The 17,078-nt window shown below is 36.5% G+C and overlaps 1 protein-coding gene across 6 annotated transcripts in view; it reads right to left on the reverse strand.

Annotated features, from left to right (window-relative positions):
- Positions 1-5,147: 5,147 nt before the first annotated feature.
- The window catches only part of MTRF1 (mitochondrial translation release factor 1), a 63,341-nt gene continuing 51,410 nt past the window's right edge, over positions 5,148-17,078 (reverse strand). For all 6 annotated transcript variants that reach the window (XM_063102605.1, XM_063102600.1, XM_063102603.1 and 3 more), the window contains exons 9-10: positions 14,792-14,890; positions 5,148-9,637 (exon numbers count right to left, since the gene is read on the reverse strand). In XM_063102605.1, the coding sequence (XP_062958675.1) occupies positions 9,524-9,637; positions 14,792-14,890 (213 nt within the window). In that variant the 3' untranslated portion in view covers positions 5,148-9,523. The remainder of the gene's footprint in view (positions 9,638-14,791; positions 14,891-17,078) is intronic.

The raw sequence follows: 17,078 nt of genomic DNA on the forward strand, positions 1-17,078 counted from the left end.
ATACATTATGGCTGATTATTGCTCCCCATCACCAAAACCTCCCTCCCTTCTCCCTCCCCCCCTGCCCCCCAACAATGTCCTTTCTGTTTGCTTGTCGTATCAACTTCAAGTAATTGTGGTTGTTATATCTTCTCCCCCCCCACCGGTTTTGTGTGTGTGTGTGTGTGAATTTATATATTAATTTTTAGCTCCCACCAATAAGTGAGAACATGTGGTATTTCTCTTTCTGTGCCTGACTTGTTTCACTTAATATAATTCTCTCAAGGTCCATCCATGTTGTTGCAAATGGCAGTATTTCATTCGTTTTTATAGCTGAGTAGTATTCCATTGTGTAGATGTACCACATTTTCCGTATCCTCTCATCTGATGATGGACATTTGGGCTGGTTCCAACTCTTGGCTATTGTAAAGAGTGCTGTGATGAACATTGGGGAACAGGTATACCTTCGACTTGATGATTTCTATTCCTCTGGGTATATTCCCAACAGTGGGATAGCTGGGTCGTATGGTAGATCTATCTGCAATTGTTTGAGGAACCTCCATACCATTTTCCATAGAGGCTGCACCATTTTGCAGTCCCACCAACAATGTATGAGAGTTCCTTTTTCTCCGCAACCTCGCCAGCATTTATTGTTCAGAGTCTTTTGGATTTTAGCCATCCTAACTGGGGTTAGATGGTATCTCAATGTGGTTTTGATTTGCATTTCCCGGATGCCGAGTGATGTTGAGCATTTTTTCATATGTCTGTTGGCCATTTGTATATCTTCCTTAGAGAAATGCCTACTTAGCTCTTTTGCCCATTTTTTAATTGGGTTGCTTGTTTTCTTCTTGTAAAGTTGTTTGAGTTCCTTATATATTCTGGATATTAATCCTTTGTCAGATGTATATTTTGCAAATATTTTCTCCCACTCTGTTGGTTGTCTTTTAACTCTGTTAATTGTTTCTTTTGCTGTGCAGAAGCTTTTTAGTTTGATATAATCCCATTTGTTTATTTTTCCTTTAGTTGCCCGTGCTTTTGGGGTCATATTCATGAAGTCTGTTGCCATGAGAGTTTTTATGGGTCTACTCTCCATCAGCTGGACAGTGCCTAGTAGGGCAAGACTGCTGTTCCACATTATTTAGTGGCAGTTAATTTGTTTCAAACCTACCATGTACTTTCTTAAAAAAATTGTAATTTTATTATTTAAAAATTTTGTATTGAAGTATATAGCATGTATAAAGGGAACAAATCAAAATTGTAAATACAGTGAATTATCACAAAATGAAATACACCTGTGTAACAACCACTCAGGTCTAGAACATTACCAGCATCCCAGAAGTTTCACTTCCCCCGACCCCAATATGTGTGCTCTTAATTGCTATTGCCCCCCACAACATGAAAATCAGATACTTTTATTATTATTATTAAAAATAGTTTCTTTTAATTTTTTGACTGTCAGTAGTAGTTTATTGATCCTAGGTTTCTTGGCTCAATTTCAAATTCAATTACAAATATATATCTAGGGCCGGCCCGTGGCTCACTCGAGAGAGTATGGTGCTGATAACACCAAGGCCACGGGTTCGGGTCCCATATAGGGATGGCCGGTTAGCTCACTGGGTGAGCATGGTGCCGACAACACCAAGTCAAGAGTTAAGATCCCTTCACCAGTCATCTTAAAACAAACAAACAAACAAACAAACAAAATATATATATATACACATACATATAAATTATAGGGGTTTTTTTGTTTCTTTTTTTAAAAGATGACCGGTAAGGGGATCTCAACCCTTGGCTTGGTGTTGTCAGCACCACGCTCAGCCAGTGAGCAAACCGGCCATCCCTATATATAGGATCTCAACCCATGGCCTTGGTGTTATCAGCACCGCACTCTACCGAGTGAGCCACGGGCTGGCCTTAAATTATAGTTTTGAAATAAAGTTTGTCACTTGATATTCTAAAGGTATTATGCATATGAGGCAATAAACTTTGGTTTTCCAGATTTTTAACAGGAACTCTGATAATAAATTTGGCTTCTATGTTCATTTCCTAACATTTTTCTATCAACAGTTAAAAGATGTCGAATTTATCTTTGTACTTTGGGAGATTAATAGATCCATCCAAATGATTTCAGGATTATGAGTTTAATTGAATCTTCTTGTTTGAAAATAAAGTGTGTAACAACTGAATGTAACTCAATAACTGAATAATAGATATCCTAGATCCTTGCTACTCCAGGTATTGTTTGTGGATCCCAAGTATCCACCATTACCTGGAAGCCTGTTAGAAATGCAGAATCAAGAATTCAAGAAAGTGAAAAGCAAAATAAAATAAACAAAAAATAAAAAAAGAATTCAAGAAAGTAATCCCATTCACAATACCTACTAAAAAAAAAAAAAATACAGAGGAGTAAATTTAACCAAGGAGGTGAAAGACCTCTTCAATGAAAACTATAAGACATTGGTGAAAAAAATTGAAGAAGACACAAATAAGTGGAAAGATATTCATGGCTAGAAGAATTAACATCATCAAAATGTCCATATTACCCAAAGCAATCTACATCAAAATACCAGAGCAATCTACATCAAAATAGTTCAACGTGATTCCTATCAAAATACCAATGATATTCTTCACAGAAATGGAAAAAACAATTTTAAATTTGTTTGGAACCACAAATAACCCCACATAGCTAAAGCAATCTTGAACGAAACAACAACAAAAAAACAAAGTTGGAGGCATCACACTTGCTGACTTCAAAATAGCTATAGTAACCAAAACAGTATGGTACTGGCATAAAAACAGACAAATTGACCAATGGAATAGAATAGAGAGCCTCAAAATAAACCCACACATTTGCAGTCAACTGATTTTCAACAAAGGTGCCAAAAATATACAGTGGGGAAAGGAGAGCCTCTTCAACAAATAGTGCTGGGAAAACTGGATATCCACATGCAGAAGATTGAAACTTGACCCCTATCTCTCACCATACACCAAAATCAACTCAAAATGGATCAAAGATCTAAACTTAAGACCTGGAACTATGAAGCTACTAGAAGAAAACATAGGGGAAATGCCACACGAAATGGGAGTGGTCAGCACTTTTTTGAGTGAGACTACAAAGGCACAGGCAACTAAAGCACAAATACATATATGGGACTACATCAAACTACCAAGCTTCTGTACAGCAAGGACATTTCAACAAAGTGAAGAGACAACCTGCAGAATGGGAGAAAATGTTAGCAAACTACACATCAGATGAGGAACTAGTATCTTGACTATGTAAGGAACTTACACAACTCAACAGGAAAAAAACAAATAATGCAATTTAAAAAATGGATAAAGGACCTGACCAGACATTTCTCAAAAGAAGACACGTAAATGGCCAACAGGCACATGAAAAAACGCTCAACATCACTAATCATCAGGGAAATGCAAATTAAAACCATGAGATAGATATCTCATTCCAGTTAGAATGGCTATTATAAAGAAGACAAAAAATAACAAGGCTGGCAAGGATGCAAAGAAAAGGGAACACTCCTACATTGATGGTGGGAATGTAAATTGGTACAGCCATTGTGGAAAATAGTATGGAAGTTCTTCAGAGAACTAAAAATAGATCTACCTTATGACCTAGCTATCCCACTGCTGGTCATATACCCAAAGGAAATAAAATCAATACATAAAAAGACACCTGCACTCCAATGTTCATCACAGCACTATTCACAGTAACCAAGAGATGGATTCAACCTAAATATCCATCAATGGATAAAAAAATCTGTGGTATATATACACAATAGAATACTACTCCAGGGCCAAGCCCGTGGCGCACTTGGGAGAGTGCAGTGCTGGGAGCGCGGCGACGCTCCCACCGCGGGTTTGGATCCAATATAGGAATGGCCGGTGCACTCACTGGCTGAGTGCCAGTCACGAAAAAGACAAAAAAAAAAAAAAAAAAAAAAAGAATACTACTCCAATCTAACAAAATGCATACATCTTATCATTTATAGCAACATGGATGGAATTGGAAACCATCATGTTAAGCGAAGTAAGTCAGGCACAAAAAGACAGATACACATGATATGACTCATATGTAGAATCCAAAAAAACCCCAATGTGGTTCTCATAGAAATAGAGAGTAGAATAATGGTTACCAGAGGCCAGGGGGTAGGGGTGGGGTGTGGGGTCGGGGAGGAGGAAAAGTGGTGGACTAATGGGTACAAAACTCTGCTATCTTCCCTAAGAGAATCGTTGTGCAGTATACACATTTATGGAAACAACATACTGTATCTGTATGAGTCCGTATCTGTTGCTTATAACAAAATACCTGGAACTAGGTAATTTGTAAGAAAACAAAATTTTTTGCTTACAGTTTCAGAGGCTGGGATGTCCAAATTCCAGGGAACACATTGGTGAAGGCCTTGGTGCTAGCTTTACAGCAATGGAGATGTCTCACGTGGCATATTGTGAAAATGGCAGAGCAGACACAGACTCCTTGTGCTCTCCTTTTAAAACCTTCAAAACCATGCCCCATCACCATTATTAATCCATTCACTATAGCATGTCCCTACAATCTAATCGCCTCTTCAAGGCCCCACCTTTCAATTATCATAATAGGATTTCCTACCCTCTGAACACTGTCACAATGGGGGTTAAGTTTTGGGGGGGACATTCGACCCAAGGCAGTACCCCACAAATATGTACAAGTAAATGTTAAAATATTTTGAATAAAGAAGAGGTTAAAAAAAAATGTAGACTCACAGGCCGCAGACCTACTGAATCAAAACCTGCATTATAGCAAGATCCTCCAGTGATTTGTATGTATAGAGAGGCTTGAGAAAAACAGAGTCTGAGATTTTTGTAGATTCATAGCTCCACAATTGTTTTGACTCCTTTTCCCTCCAAATAAATTGTGTGCTTTAAGTAAAAACCAGAGCGTGGAGGAAGAGGAAAGAGTAAAGCAAAGGGTAGTGAATACCACAGTGTGGCAGTGGCAGTGGCAGTGGCAGGGTAACTGGACACATTGAGGTGGTCCCTCACTTAGGCTGAAGAAACTCTTTCCCTTTTGTCCTCTTTCCCTTTTAGACCCTTGTCACACTTCCCTCTGTGTAACCAAGATGAAAAAAAGAGAAAGAAAGAATTCACTCAAGGTAACATGAATAAGGCTTGGAGGGGCGGCCGTCCATCAGGGGAGCAGCCATGATTCAAAATCCACCATTTTTATTGACAGGATAAGGAAGTTTCACAAGAAAAATCAGTTGATTCAATCATCAAAGAAGGACATAAAAGCAAACAGTATAAAACCAGGAACAGCAGTAAATTAACAATGTGACATTCCAGAATGCAATTTGTAAAAAGCTAAGTCGATCCACCAACAAACAGCTTGCCCCTAGTAAACATTTTCTTTTCCACCTACTTCCCTACAGCGATTTCCTTAGCATATTTAAACAGTATTCCAGCAGTTTCCTTAACATACCTTAAGAACCATCAGTAGGTTAAATAGTCAATAGTCCTTCAAGCCAGAATCAAACCAGCAACTTAAAATAGTCAAAGTGTACAATCCCATCCCTAAACAGTGATTAGAATTGATTACATGGCTTTTGCCAAACTTTTCTGTGAACTGTTGTCCCCTACTCAAGAGCCTGTTAGCTCCATACATGGATTACCTAAAAATCCTATTCTAAGATCAAAGGACAATCAAGATTTCTAACCCACTACAGACCCTTCCATTCCTTGGCATGGAATATTAAACTGATCAAGTGAATAAATGTTAACAAGTCAATACCCCTTTCTCCTGCCTTCCCTTTTACATTTTTTTTTTCTCTCTTTTTTTTTCTTTTTGCAGAAATCCTGTTTGGGGTTTATATATTTAGTGTTTTTTTGTTTTGTTTTGTTTTTTCTGAAGAAAAAAAGAATTTTGAAAGATGACACATAGTCTTATGTTTGACAGTATAGCAAATTAGGCTGTCTTCATTTTGCCCAGTTTCACACAGTTTAATATTTATATTTCCTTGGGTAAATATTTCTGTTATGTAAAATGCCTGAAAACGAAACGTTTGTTTTTAACTTTTACACTATGTCCCTATTCAACATTCAAACTAAATGAGATTATACAGAGAAAATCAATTATTTTGGGGGATAATGCCTACCCTTCAGGACATGATATATTGACTCAAATAGGACTAAATTATCTCTCAACTCAGAGAAAGTGAGAGGAAAAACAAAGGAAAGCTTTTTTTAAAAAAGAATGTCAGCTAATAAATATAGAAAGAATGAACAAATGAAAGTACTTTGTAATTCTCAGCGTAACAGCTGAATTAGGCAAAGCAAGGATCATTAATCTGATCTTAAATCCACGAGATAAAAGGTCATTGGGTGTATTAGTTACATATTGTGGTGTAACAAATTATTCCAACATTTAGCAGCTGAAAACAACAAACATTAATTAACTGCCAGTTTCTGAGGGTCAAGGTACCCTGCTGCAGGTCAGTGGGGTGCATCTGGCTTAAGAAAATTATAAACTACCAGTCAGGGCCGCAGTCATTGCAAAACATGACTAGGGCTGAATGATCTGCTTCCAAGTTCACTTGGGCTGTTGGACTCAGGACTTCAGATTTGCCACACTATGTGGGCCACTCCACAGGGTTGCTCACAACATCCTTCGTGTTTCTACCACCACAAGTGGTGAGAGATAGAGACAGAAACAGAGAGACCGAACCAGAAGCATGTCTTTTTATAGCCTAATATTGGAAGTGACAATCCCACCACTTCTGCCATATTCTACCTGTTAGAAAACAGTCAATAGGTCCAGTCCACATTCAAGGTGTGTAGATTACACAAGCTCATGAATGCCAGCAGTGGGGACTACTGGGGTCATCTCAGAAGCTGCCTAGCACAATGAGGAACAATGTTATACATGCCGAAGTATTAGCCCACAGATTACATACTGATTATTAAGGAGAATATGTACCATTACCATTATGTTAGTGACTAAACTGTTAAGATAAACACAGCTGGACATCAAAGCAATGAAAACAGATTTTATTCAGTAACTATTGACAGTAGGGGAAAGAGCTGAGCTCCATTCTGATTTGTACAGAGGTGCTTTGAGTGTTTTCAAGGCAGAATAAGGGAAAGGGGGGCATGGGGGCTCAGTAGAGTCAGAGGTTAAATAGCACAAAGGATTGGTCTGTGCAAATGTGCTTAGGCCAGCTTATCTAGGACAGGACTCTATCCTCCCACAGAAACTGGGAGGTAGAGGCTCTGTCCTTCCTGATGATTACATTTCAAAGGAATGACTCTCAGATCCTTGAGAGAGATGCTTCTGAGTTGCAAGAGATACATATTAACAATTGTAAGCCCCTTTTAGTAAATCCTTGGAACAAATAGTAAATTTTCCTGGTAACTTTGAGCTTTTTTTTTTTTTTTTTTTTAAAAGATGACCGGTAAGGGGATCTTAACCCTTGACTTGGTGTTGTCAGCACCACACTCAGCCAGTGAGCGAACCGGCCATCCGTACATGGGATCCGAACCCGGGGCCTTGGTGTTATCAGCACCGCACTCTACCGAGTGAGCCACGGGCCGGCCCAACTTTGAGCTTTTTTAGGCAGGCATTTTAAGGGAGGATAGGGTTATTTTAGGGATACAGTCTTATACTGTTAAAAGTCAATGCTAGAGTTTGGTTGTCCCTTAGCTCAGGGGTTTGGACTGAGTTATCATGTGCCAAGAGTTCTGCAGTTCTCAAAACTTAGCATCCTGGTCAAGAGTTCAGATCTCCTTACCAGCCAGCCACAAACAAAACTTAGCATCACTAATAGTGGAACTTCCTGATATGATACAATATGAATTTCACAACATCATTGCCAAATGTGTTTAACCTGAATTTAATAAATCTTTGTACTTTTTATTTCATAGTACATCGAGTTAACTGGATGTATGGATGGATGAAAGTTACCAACAGCATGAGGAAACAGCCAGACAAATCCAGAATATAGGCCAATTCTGTGAAACAATTTGGCTGGACTCTTCAAAAAGTCAATGTCATGTGGGAAAAAAGGAAGAGGGATTAATCTAGAAACTAAAGAAATACATCCAAATGCAATATATGAATCTTGGTTGGATCTGGATTGGACAAAAGCAACAAAGAAAAACTGCTAAAAAAGACATTGGGGATAACTAAAGAAATTTTAATCTGTAATAGCTATTTCATCATATTATATAATTGTTAATTTTATTAGGTGTGGTAATGGAGTTCTGATTTTGTAGGAGAGTGTCCTTGTTCTTAGGAGATGCATGTAGAAATATTTTGGAGTAGTGTCATGAGGTCTGCAACTATTAAATGGTCGAACAACCACCACGCGCGCGTATGTGTTTACAGAGAGAAAAATACCCCAAACCAAATGTGGCAAAATGTTAACAGTAGTTTAATCTAGAGTATACAGTGTTTATTGAACTATTTCTTAAAAACTATCTTTAAAACTTTTCTGTATGCTTGAATATTTTCAAAATAAATATTTGGGAAAACATTTCTCTCTCATCTTTACCTTCAAATAATTCCACTGGTCTTAAAACTCTAGGATAGGCTTCCTTGCACATAAATTCCATTCTGAGAATGTCTAAAATAATAATCCCTCTCTTTTTTAGTCAAGAAACTTCTTCAGAACAATTACTAAATATACCATACCACTTTGTATTAGTTGGTGATTTGCATGTTTAGCTCCTTCTCTCAACTGGAAGATCTTTAAAGTAATGACTGGGTTTTATGTATCACTGCACAAAACTGATCGCAGTGAATTACTCATATTATACCACATGTGTTGATTCACATTAAGTTAAGCCAAAGAACAATAAGAAATAGAAGTCAAACAGAGAATCTACTTTAAATATTGGCTTGTCGTTCATACAGTACAGAATTTATTCAGTAAAGAGCTTTACAATCTGTATCCTGGAGATGCTGTCACTGAGTAACCCATATTCTTAATTTTTATTTTTTATTTAAAAGTTGCAGTCAAAGTCCTAACTTTGACATGATTAACAGTACTTTGTCTTTAAATAAGGGGTTTACAAATAAGTATATAAATCAAATATCACTAAATTTATTACATTTTCCTGAAATAGATGAAAAATGTTTAAATTATTTCATAAATGGTTGTTAAAAAAGGAGTATAAAGAGAACAAGTGACTTGTCCTAAATCACACAATCAGTTCTCAATACTCTATTTCTTTTCAATGATGCATGATTGTTTTCTATTTGTAGAACTGGATTGTACTTTACAGGAAACCTAAAATAAACCCTTAGGTCAAGAAATGTGATGTTGCTTCATTAAAAAAAATATTGGTAAGGGCTGGCTGATTAGCTCACTTGTTAGAGCGTGGTGTGGTACCACCAAGGTCAAGTATTACTGGCCAGGTGCCAAATATACGCATATATATGTAAGTACTGTGTACTTATAGCTATACTTTATGAATGTTCATAAAGATTTCCATGCCTCAGTCTGCTTCTCGATATAGGTCCATTTCATTTATATAATAATAAATAATAAATAAGCATTTATTTTGCTGATTTAAAGTTTTCATCCAAAAGTTCAACAATGGCTTCTTCGTCTGCTGATTGAAGCAGTCTCTGAATTAGTTGATCCAGGCACTTCTTGCCACATAAAAATTCCTGGTAAAAGAGAGAGTTATGAAACCTGATTATTAGAAATAAAGAACAAATAAAGTGAAGAGTTAAGTGTATATTTATTTCATTTCTTTAAAGTTTAAAGTTATTTAATAGCAACAAAGGATTACTAATGTTCTATAATATAATGAACACTATTGCTAACTTGGGAGGATCCCCAGTTTGTAGTGACTTTTTTTTTTTTTTAAAAGATGACCGGTAAGGGGATCTTAACCCTTGACTTGGTGTTGTCAGCACCACGCTCACCCAGTGAGCTAACTGGCCATTCCTATATAGGGATCTGAACCTGTGGCCTTGCTGTTATCAGCACCACACTCTCCCGAGTGAGCCACGGGCCCGGCCCTTGTAGTGACTTTTTATGTAAAAAACCAAAAGAGCAAAAGGAATTCTACTCTTTCTTAAATTGTTTAAATTAGCCTTTAAACCCAATCTTCTGGGATTTGGATCTTTCCAACAACTCTGGAGACAACAAAATAAAGAAACCTGAATCGACTTTAAAATTCCTTTGCTTGGCTTTTATGACAACACTATTCTAGGTTATCAAACCATCTTTGGGAGGATATGTTTGCTAAATTCTTTATCTTCTTGTACTCTTAAAAAAAAAGAATAAGAAGAAAAGAAGCTTTTTATTTTTCTCCTGAAAATTCTACCCTTTTCACTCATATCATGTTACTTCTCCCAAGGGCAAAAAAGACTGAAATATCTCAATCCTTCAGGCATTTTGCTGCCAGGTTAATATGCATACTGTTCCTTGACAAATCCTCTGGATCTGGCTCAGAGAAAGCCTCCCTAGACCATTACAGTTCATTCTTCTCATGCCAACCTTCTAAATTTAGATGATTTAATCCATAAGTGGTTTATGATAGTTTTTTACGTAAACTGGAAATACAGTGGTTTTAAAATCTAGAAGCCCTGTGTAATCAAAAAATATTTTTGTTGGAATATTTAGGGGTGAAGTGTCTTGAGGTCTGCAACTTGTTTTCAAATAGTTCAACAGCAGCATGGGTGTATATATAGAAAAAGAGGAGGTCGGGGATTAAGAGAAGGCAAATATTGGGCCGGCCTGTGGCTCACTAGGGAGATTGTGGTGCTGATAACACCAAGGCCATGGGTTCGGATCCCATATAGGGATGGCCGGTTAGCTCACTGGGTGAGCATGGTACTGACAACATCAAGTCAAGGTTTAAGATCCCCTTACCGGTCATCTTTAAAAAAAAAAAGAGAGAGAGAAGGCAAATATAGCAAAATGCTAACAATTTGATGAATCTAGGTATAGGCTGTATAGTGTTCATTGACCTAATCTTTAAAAATTATGTACTCTTGAAAAATTTCAAAATAAAAAGCTGAGAAAAAATTTATCTTATATTTATCTCTAAATAATTCCACTGGGTGAAAACTGTTTCAGTTAGTTTCCCCTGTAGTCTTCCCTACAGTTCTCTGAAAAATAACTAAAACAGTGACTTCAAGTACTTTTCCTGTGTAATAGAAATTCTGTGTAGTCAAGTTGTTGGGATTAGTAAATTTGCATATTCTCATATTTTAGAAATGCTCAAAATTCAGACTTTGGCTTAACGAAAATACTTTAATTTTGGCATCTGTAACATAGAACATTTAAAGTTTTGATCTAGGTATGAACTAATCTTATATTGAATCTTTCTTGAATGGTCCTAAAGTTGAACTTTTGGTGGGTGTATACATATATCTCTTGAATTAAACTGTAAGGGAAAGGATATGTCTTAATATCTTTGTATTCCTCAATATATATATATATACCAGCATACAGTAAAACCTCAATTAAACTCCAAAATTAAACAGAAAGCAAAAGCACTATGATGTAATTTTAAAATTAAGATTTATGATATTTTGAACATAATATGAAGTTGCTTATAAAATCAGTGTACTTGGGGTTCAAATTATTATGGTATTGTCAAGGTGATTTAATCTTTGGAACTGATGTAAAAAGGATTATCACTGGTACTGATAATTACAACACATTTAGAATTCAACTGGATTAACCACAGTGCTAAAGTTACAAAGATCAAAGATGAATGAGTTGCAGTTCTTTCAGAAGCTAATGATCTAGTGGAATAGCTACAAAAATATCACAAAATAATGCAACAAATTAAAAAATAAAGAAGACAGCAAGTTTTGGGAGGAGACATTAACTTTGACAGAAAGGTGGCATCAAAGAAAGATTCAGGAAGAAAGAAAAATTTGAATTCGATCTTACAGAGAATAGTATTTCCCCAAATAGAGATGAGCAGAACATTTTAGTCAAAAGAATGAGTATTAAGAAAGGCAGGTCAACAAACTACATTGAAAGCCCAAGGCGAGGAGAAATTTCCAATGTAATTTGAGTATAGAACAGGAGATAAGACTGATGCTAAGAAATCTGCACAAGGACTTTGGGAAACAGAATAAAAATGTGAAACAATGCATTACATGGTAATCTATGCTTATTATCTACATAAATAAAAACTAAAAAATAAAGTGACCTATAGGGGAAATCATAGTAAGAATACTGGGTAATCTCACAGAGCCAAAGACAGGAATGTAGAGGGCTGCTGTGACCACGCTGGGAATGACACTGGGCCTCAGGAATAAATAAATGTGGGAATTCACATCATCAGTGTTCTTTCTATACATTTCCCATTCTTTTTTTTCTCAGTCTATCGGTTCTGTTCTTGTCTCACTGAAGATGCTTTCTCCCCATGGCTGGAAATGTGGCTTCTAACCTCTTATAAGCTTTACATATTTCACCGTTAGCCACCAAGAGAGAGAAAGACCCTTTGCATCTACAGTTTAAAAATTCTGGGAGGAAACTCATTGGCTGGGGCTATTTAGATGTCCACTCCAGATAAGTAAATTATTGTCAGGATCATAAACGTGTAAGATTATAGCAGCTTTAACAGGAACTATGTTGATGGGAGTAGAAAGAAGGGCAAGTTCTAGAAGAAGAGAGGAGAGCTCAGCATAACATCCTATAGATGTTCACTTTCTTTCCTATCCACCTCTTCTATTCTTTCCAGTAGGCTGTTGCCCGGGGTTAAGGTTCTTATCAATTTTCCAACCTCTTATATGATTCAGTTCCTAAATTATTCATTCCTACTAGTCTCTTTACTATCCTTCACACAAAGTTTTCAAAATTCTATATTTAATTGACAAATAATAATTGTATATAATTATGGGGTACAATATGATGTTTACGATGTGGAATGATTAAATCAGGCTAATTAACAAATCCATCACCTCACATATTTATCACCTTCTTGTGGTGAAAACATTTAAAATCTACTCTTTTAGCAATTTTGAAATATACAATGCATTATTATTTATTATAGTCACCATTCTGTGCAAGAGATCACTAAAGCTTATTCCGTCTAACTGAAACACTATGACCTTTAATATCGCCCCTTACCCCATCCATCCCCTCCCCCTGCACACATATTTTAATGTTGTCTACAACTACTGTATATTTTTCTCATGCTGTTTTCAAACTTTTTCCTTTCACTAATATGGAATGTTTTCTTTCTTTCCAATAGAGTGTTTAGTGATTATTGGGGAATATCAATATAATTTTTCTTAGTATTTCTGAGTCTGACATGCTAGTTTAGTTAGTAGAAACATAATTAACATTTAGGCCAGAGTGAGATATTTTATATCTAAAAGCCAGTTACCTTCCTCTTTTTCATGACTAAATACTATACTAGTATATAACTGCATGCCCATCTAAAAGATATTATTACTTGTCAAAAGAATGTGGCTGTCTTAGGGAAAACTGTCACCACTACCAGAAAAAAAGCTGAAAGAATATAGCGTAATTACAGCAATATGGCCAAAGATGTTTGGTTAATACTGTGTGTTTCCTGAGGAAAGGGAAGTTAGCAAATGTTTTCCCGTTTTCGACATATCTACTATGTACCTATCTATGCAAGACAACCTTATACTGCTGAGGAGACAGAGAAAGTGGCATGAGATACACAGAAATTTATAAATTTATTTAAAAAACATATTTTCCTTGCAAAATTGGGACTATAATTTTGAGTATGAAATGAGACAAAATTAAGTGAAAGAAGCCTTAGTTGTCACACTGCACCAAGGAAAAGGATCAAAACTGTCTCTTGCCTTTTCCACATAGTTCTTTATGGGAACCAGTTCACTTTCCTCTTCAGTGGCAGCAAAAGGGAAATTCTTCTGTGCTTCATCATTAATGTACTAATGTCAGTGCTCCTCGGTAGATGGTATTTAGGTAGGTTAATGTTCAGTCTTGACAGAGTCTTTTCCCCAACAGAATTAACTCTAACACCTGAATCTAATGAATACACATTGTGGTAGGCAGAACTCTAAGATGCCCTCTGGTGTACACACCATGTATAATTCCATCTCTTGAGTGCAGACAGAACCTGTGAATATGATGGAGTATCACTCCAGTGATTAGGTGACTAATCAGTTGACTCTGAGTTAATCAAAAAGACATTATCCTGGTGGGCTTGACCTAATCAGGTAAGTCCTTGAAAAGGCCAAAGCCATTTGTGCAAGAAAAGATCCAAAGTGAGCAACTTCTGGCAGTATGTAGGAGCCGAGAGCAACTTCCAGCTGACTGTCAGCACGAGAATGAGGGTTTTAATCCTACAACTCAAGGCAATGGAATTCTGCTGACCACATGAGCTTGGGAGAGGAAGCCGAGCTCCAGAAAAGCATGTAGCTGGCCACACCTTCATTTCAGAATTGTGAAACCCTGAGCAGAGAACTGAGCTCACTCGTGCCCAGATTTCTGACCTATATAAATCATGAGATAATGAATGGGTATTGTTTTAAGCTGCTAAATTTATGGTAATCTGTTACCCAGCAATAGAAAACTAATAAACATGTATACATGTAGACTGAATATATGTTAATACATTGTGATTGCATAACAAAGAATATGGAATTTGAAAAGATAAAGACAACTGTTTCAAACTGGCATAAAGATCATATTTCTTACCAAGAAACAAAAAATGTCTGCAAATTTGAGGGTACAAATATAAATTAGTTTAAAAATTTTATATTACTTGGCAATATTTTAGACAAAACTGTCTAGAATTTGACTGTACTTTCTTTGAAAGTTGAAGGTACATAAAGCATACTCAATAATATTACCTTAATATCACGAACTTCATATGCTATCCTGTGGTCAGTGACTCTATCCTGGTTGAAATTATACGTCCGAATTCTTTCTGACTGGGCTCTTGTTCCCACCTGTGCCATAACAAAAACAATTCATATTTTAACTTTATAAATACCTTTATTACAATGGAAAAAGTACTTGTAAATGACTTTCTTATTTTAACAGTTTAAATATTTTCTAAAAGTAATATATACAAAGTGACAAGAAACAGGAATGGGCAGAACTTAATGTTTAAGACTACAGGTTTGTGAAGTTTAGTTACAGAATAAGAATGAATGTCTCTGTGATACTTCAAACTCCAAATATTTAAATCCAAATTAATCATCTTCCCACCCCAATCAGTTCTTCCTCCTGCTCTATAAATGATATCAACCTGTGTTCCTTTTTATCCAAGTAGGAAACTCTGACATTCTGCAATTTAACAAACATTTAGTGGGAGCTTACTATGGCAGGCTTTGATATAGATGCTGGGGGTGAGGCCACCTTCAATTCACCCCGTTCTCTAACTGCCCATTACCAGTTGGTTTCAAAGGTCTCTTATTATACCCTGTCATTTCCATTTCTACTATCATTCAAGGGCTCATTACTTTTCCCTATATTCCTGGAAAAATCTCCTGGTTAACTTCCATTTTTCTGCTTACATTGTGCGGCCCTGCTTGGTCTTCCAAAAGCACAGTTTTCTGATAAATTTTCTTCTTTGGTTCCTTCTTGTCTACTAAACAGACACAGTTCAACTCAGCATTCAAGGTATTTCATAACATGGCCACACTTCTAAATGTTATTTCTGAAAATTATGTGCACCTCTATAATACCACTTATTATGCCATATCATTATTATGTGTGTGTCTGTTAACTCTACTAAAAACATCTTATCAAAGGATGCCCCTTCCTAACACTCTCCTATCATCTCTGCCTTTCTTTTCCAAGCAATTAAAATATGTTCTCTTCCTTCATTGAAACCCCTTACACTAGATACCATAGTTCACCTCATGCTATGGTTATTTGTATTTGTCTTAGTCTGCTTATCTCCCCTACCTGCCCAACATATGATATACACCGCACACTCTCTCAATTGCTTTCACTTTAAAAAAAAATGATTTTTTAAATTTTATTTATTATTTTATTTTGGTTTTTTGCTGGCTGGTATAGGGATTGAACTCCGGACCTTGGTGTTATCAGCACCACGCTTTAACCAGCTGAGCTAACCAGCCAGCTTACTTTCACTTTTAAAGATTTCGAAAAAGATTTCTACCATTTTCTTAAATCCTAAGGAAAGCAAAATGAAACTAAACTCCTATTCATCAGGAGAATTTAAAACTTACAGATTCCTAAGCCCAACCTCAGATAGACTGCATCAGGAATTATGTATTTTGAAGACATTCCCCAGGCCAACCATTCTGATAATTGGTCAGGTTTGGAAACTACCATTCCAGAGCACCATATTAATGGCCAGGACCCCACTCCAAATCAATTGCAACAGAATCACTGGGGGTGGGGCCTGGGCATCTACAAAGCTCTTTAGGGATAAGTGGAGCCAGGGCTGAGAACATGCCATAATATAAAAGCCACTGTACATATTAGTTAAAGACATACACACAACAATTTGCATAAGACCAATCTTGAATACTTATGTGGAACCTTTGGTGCCAAAATGTCAAATGGCAAGTTAAACTCCAGTGTCTTTCATTAATTCAAATGTGGCAGAGTCCATAGTGTTTATATTATCACTTATTTGCCAAGAAGTAATGCATGTAAATGAGCGTTCTTATCTGCAAATATACATACTGATGCTGTTCCACAAGCAGGAATCACCACAAATAGAGTATTAATATATGTGCATACTTCAAAAAGCTCATGGAAAGATTCATATTACCTTTTTCTTTTTTTTTTTCTTTTTAAAAAAGATGACCGGTAAGGGGATCTTAACCCTTGACTTGGTGTTGTCAGCACCACGCTTACCCAGTGAGCTAACCGGCCATCCCTATATGGGATCTGAACCCGTGGCCTTGGTGTTATAAGCACCACACTCTCCAGAGTGAGCCACAGGCCAGACCCGTATTACCTTTTAATTCTATTTTTCCACAAACTTTTAAAAGTACACTCATATTATTTATCTTGCCACTTTTACTATTTGCAAGTTAGAATGTGGGTAAAGACAGCTTAAAGGACTAAAGTGTGAAAAGACTAGGACACATCTAGGGAAAAGAAGAATTTATATTTAGGTTTATACAAATTTAGTATCCTAAAAGCCCACAACAT

This window comes from Cynocephalus volans, chromosome 7, assembly GCF_027409185.1.
Source record: "Cynocephalus volans isolate mCynVol1 chromosome 7, mCynVol1.pri, whole genome shotgun sequence".
In the NCBI taxonomy this organism is placed as follows: domain Eukaryota; kingdom Metazoa; phylum Chordata; class Mammalia; order Dermoptera; family Cynocephalidae; genus Cynocephalus; species Cynocephalus volans.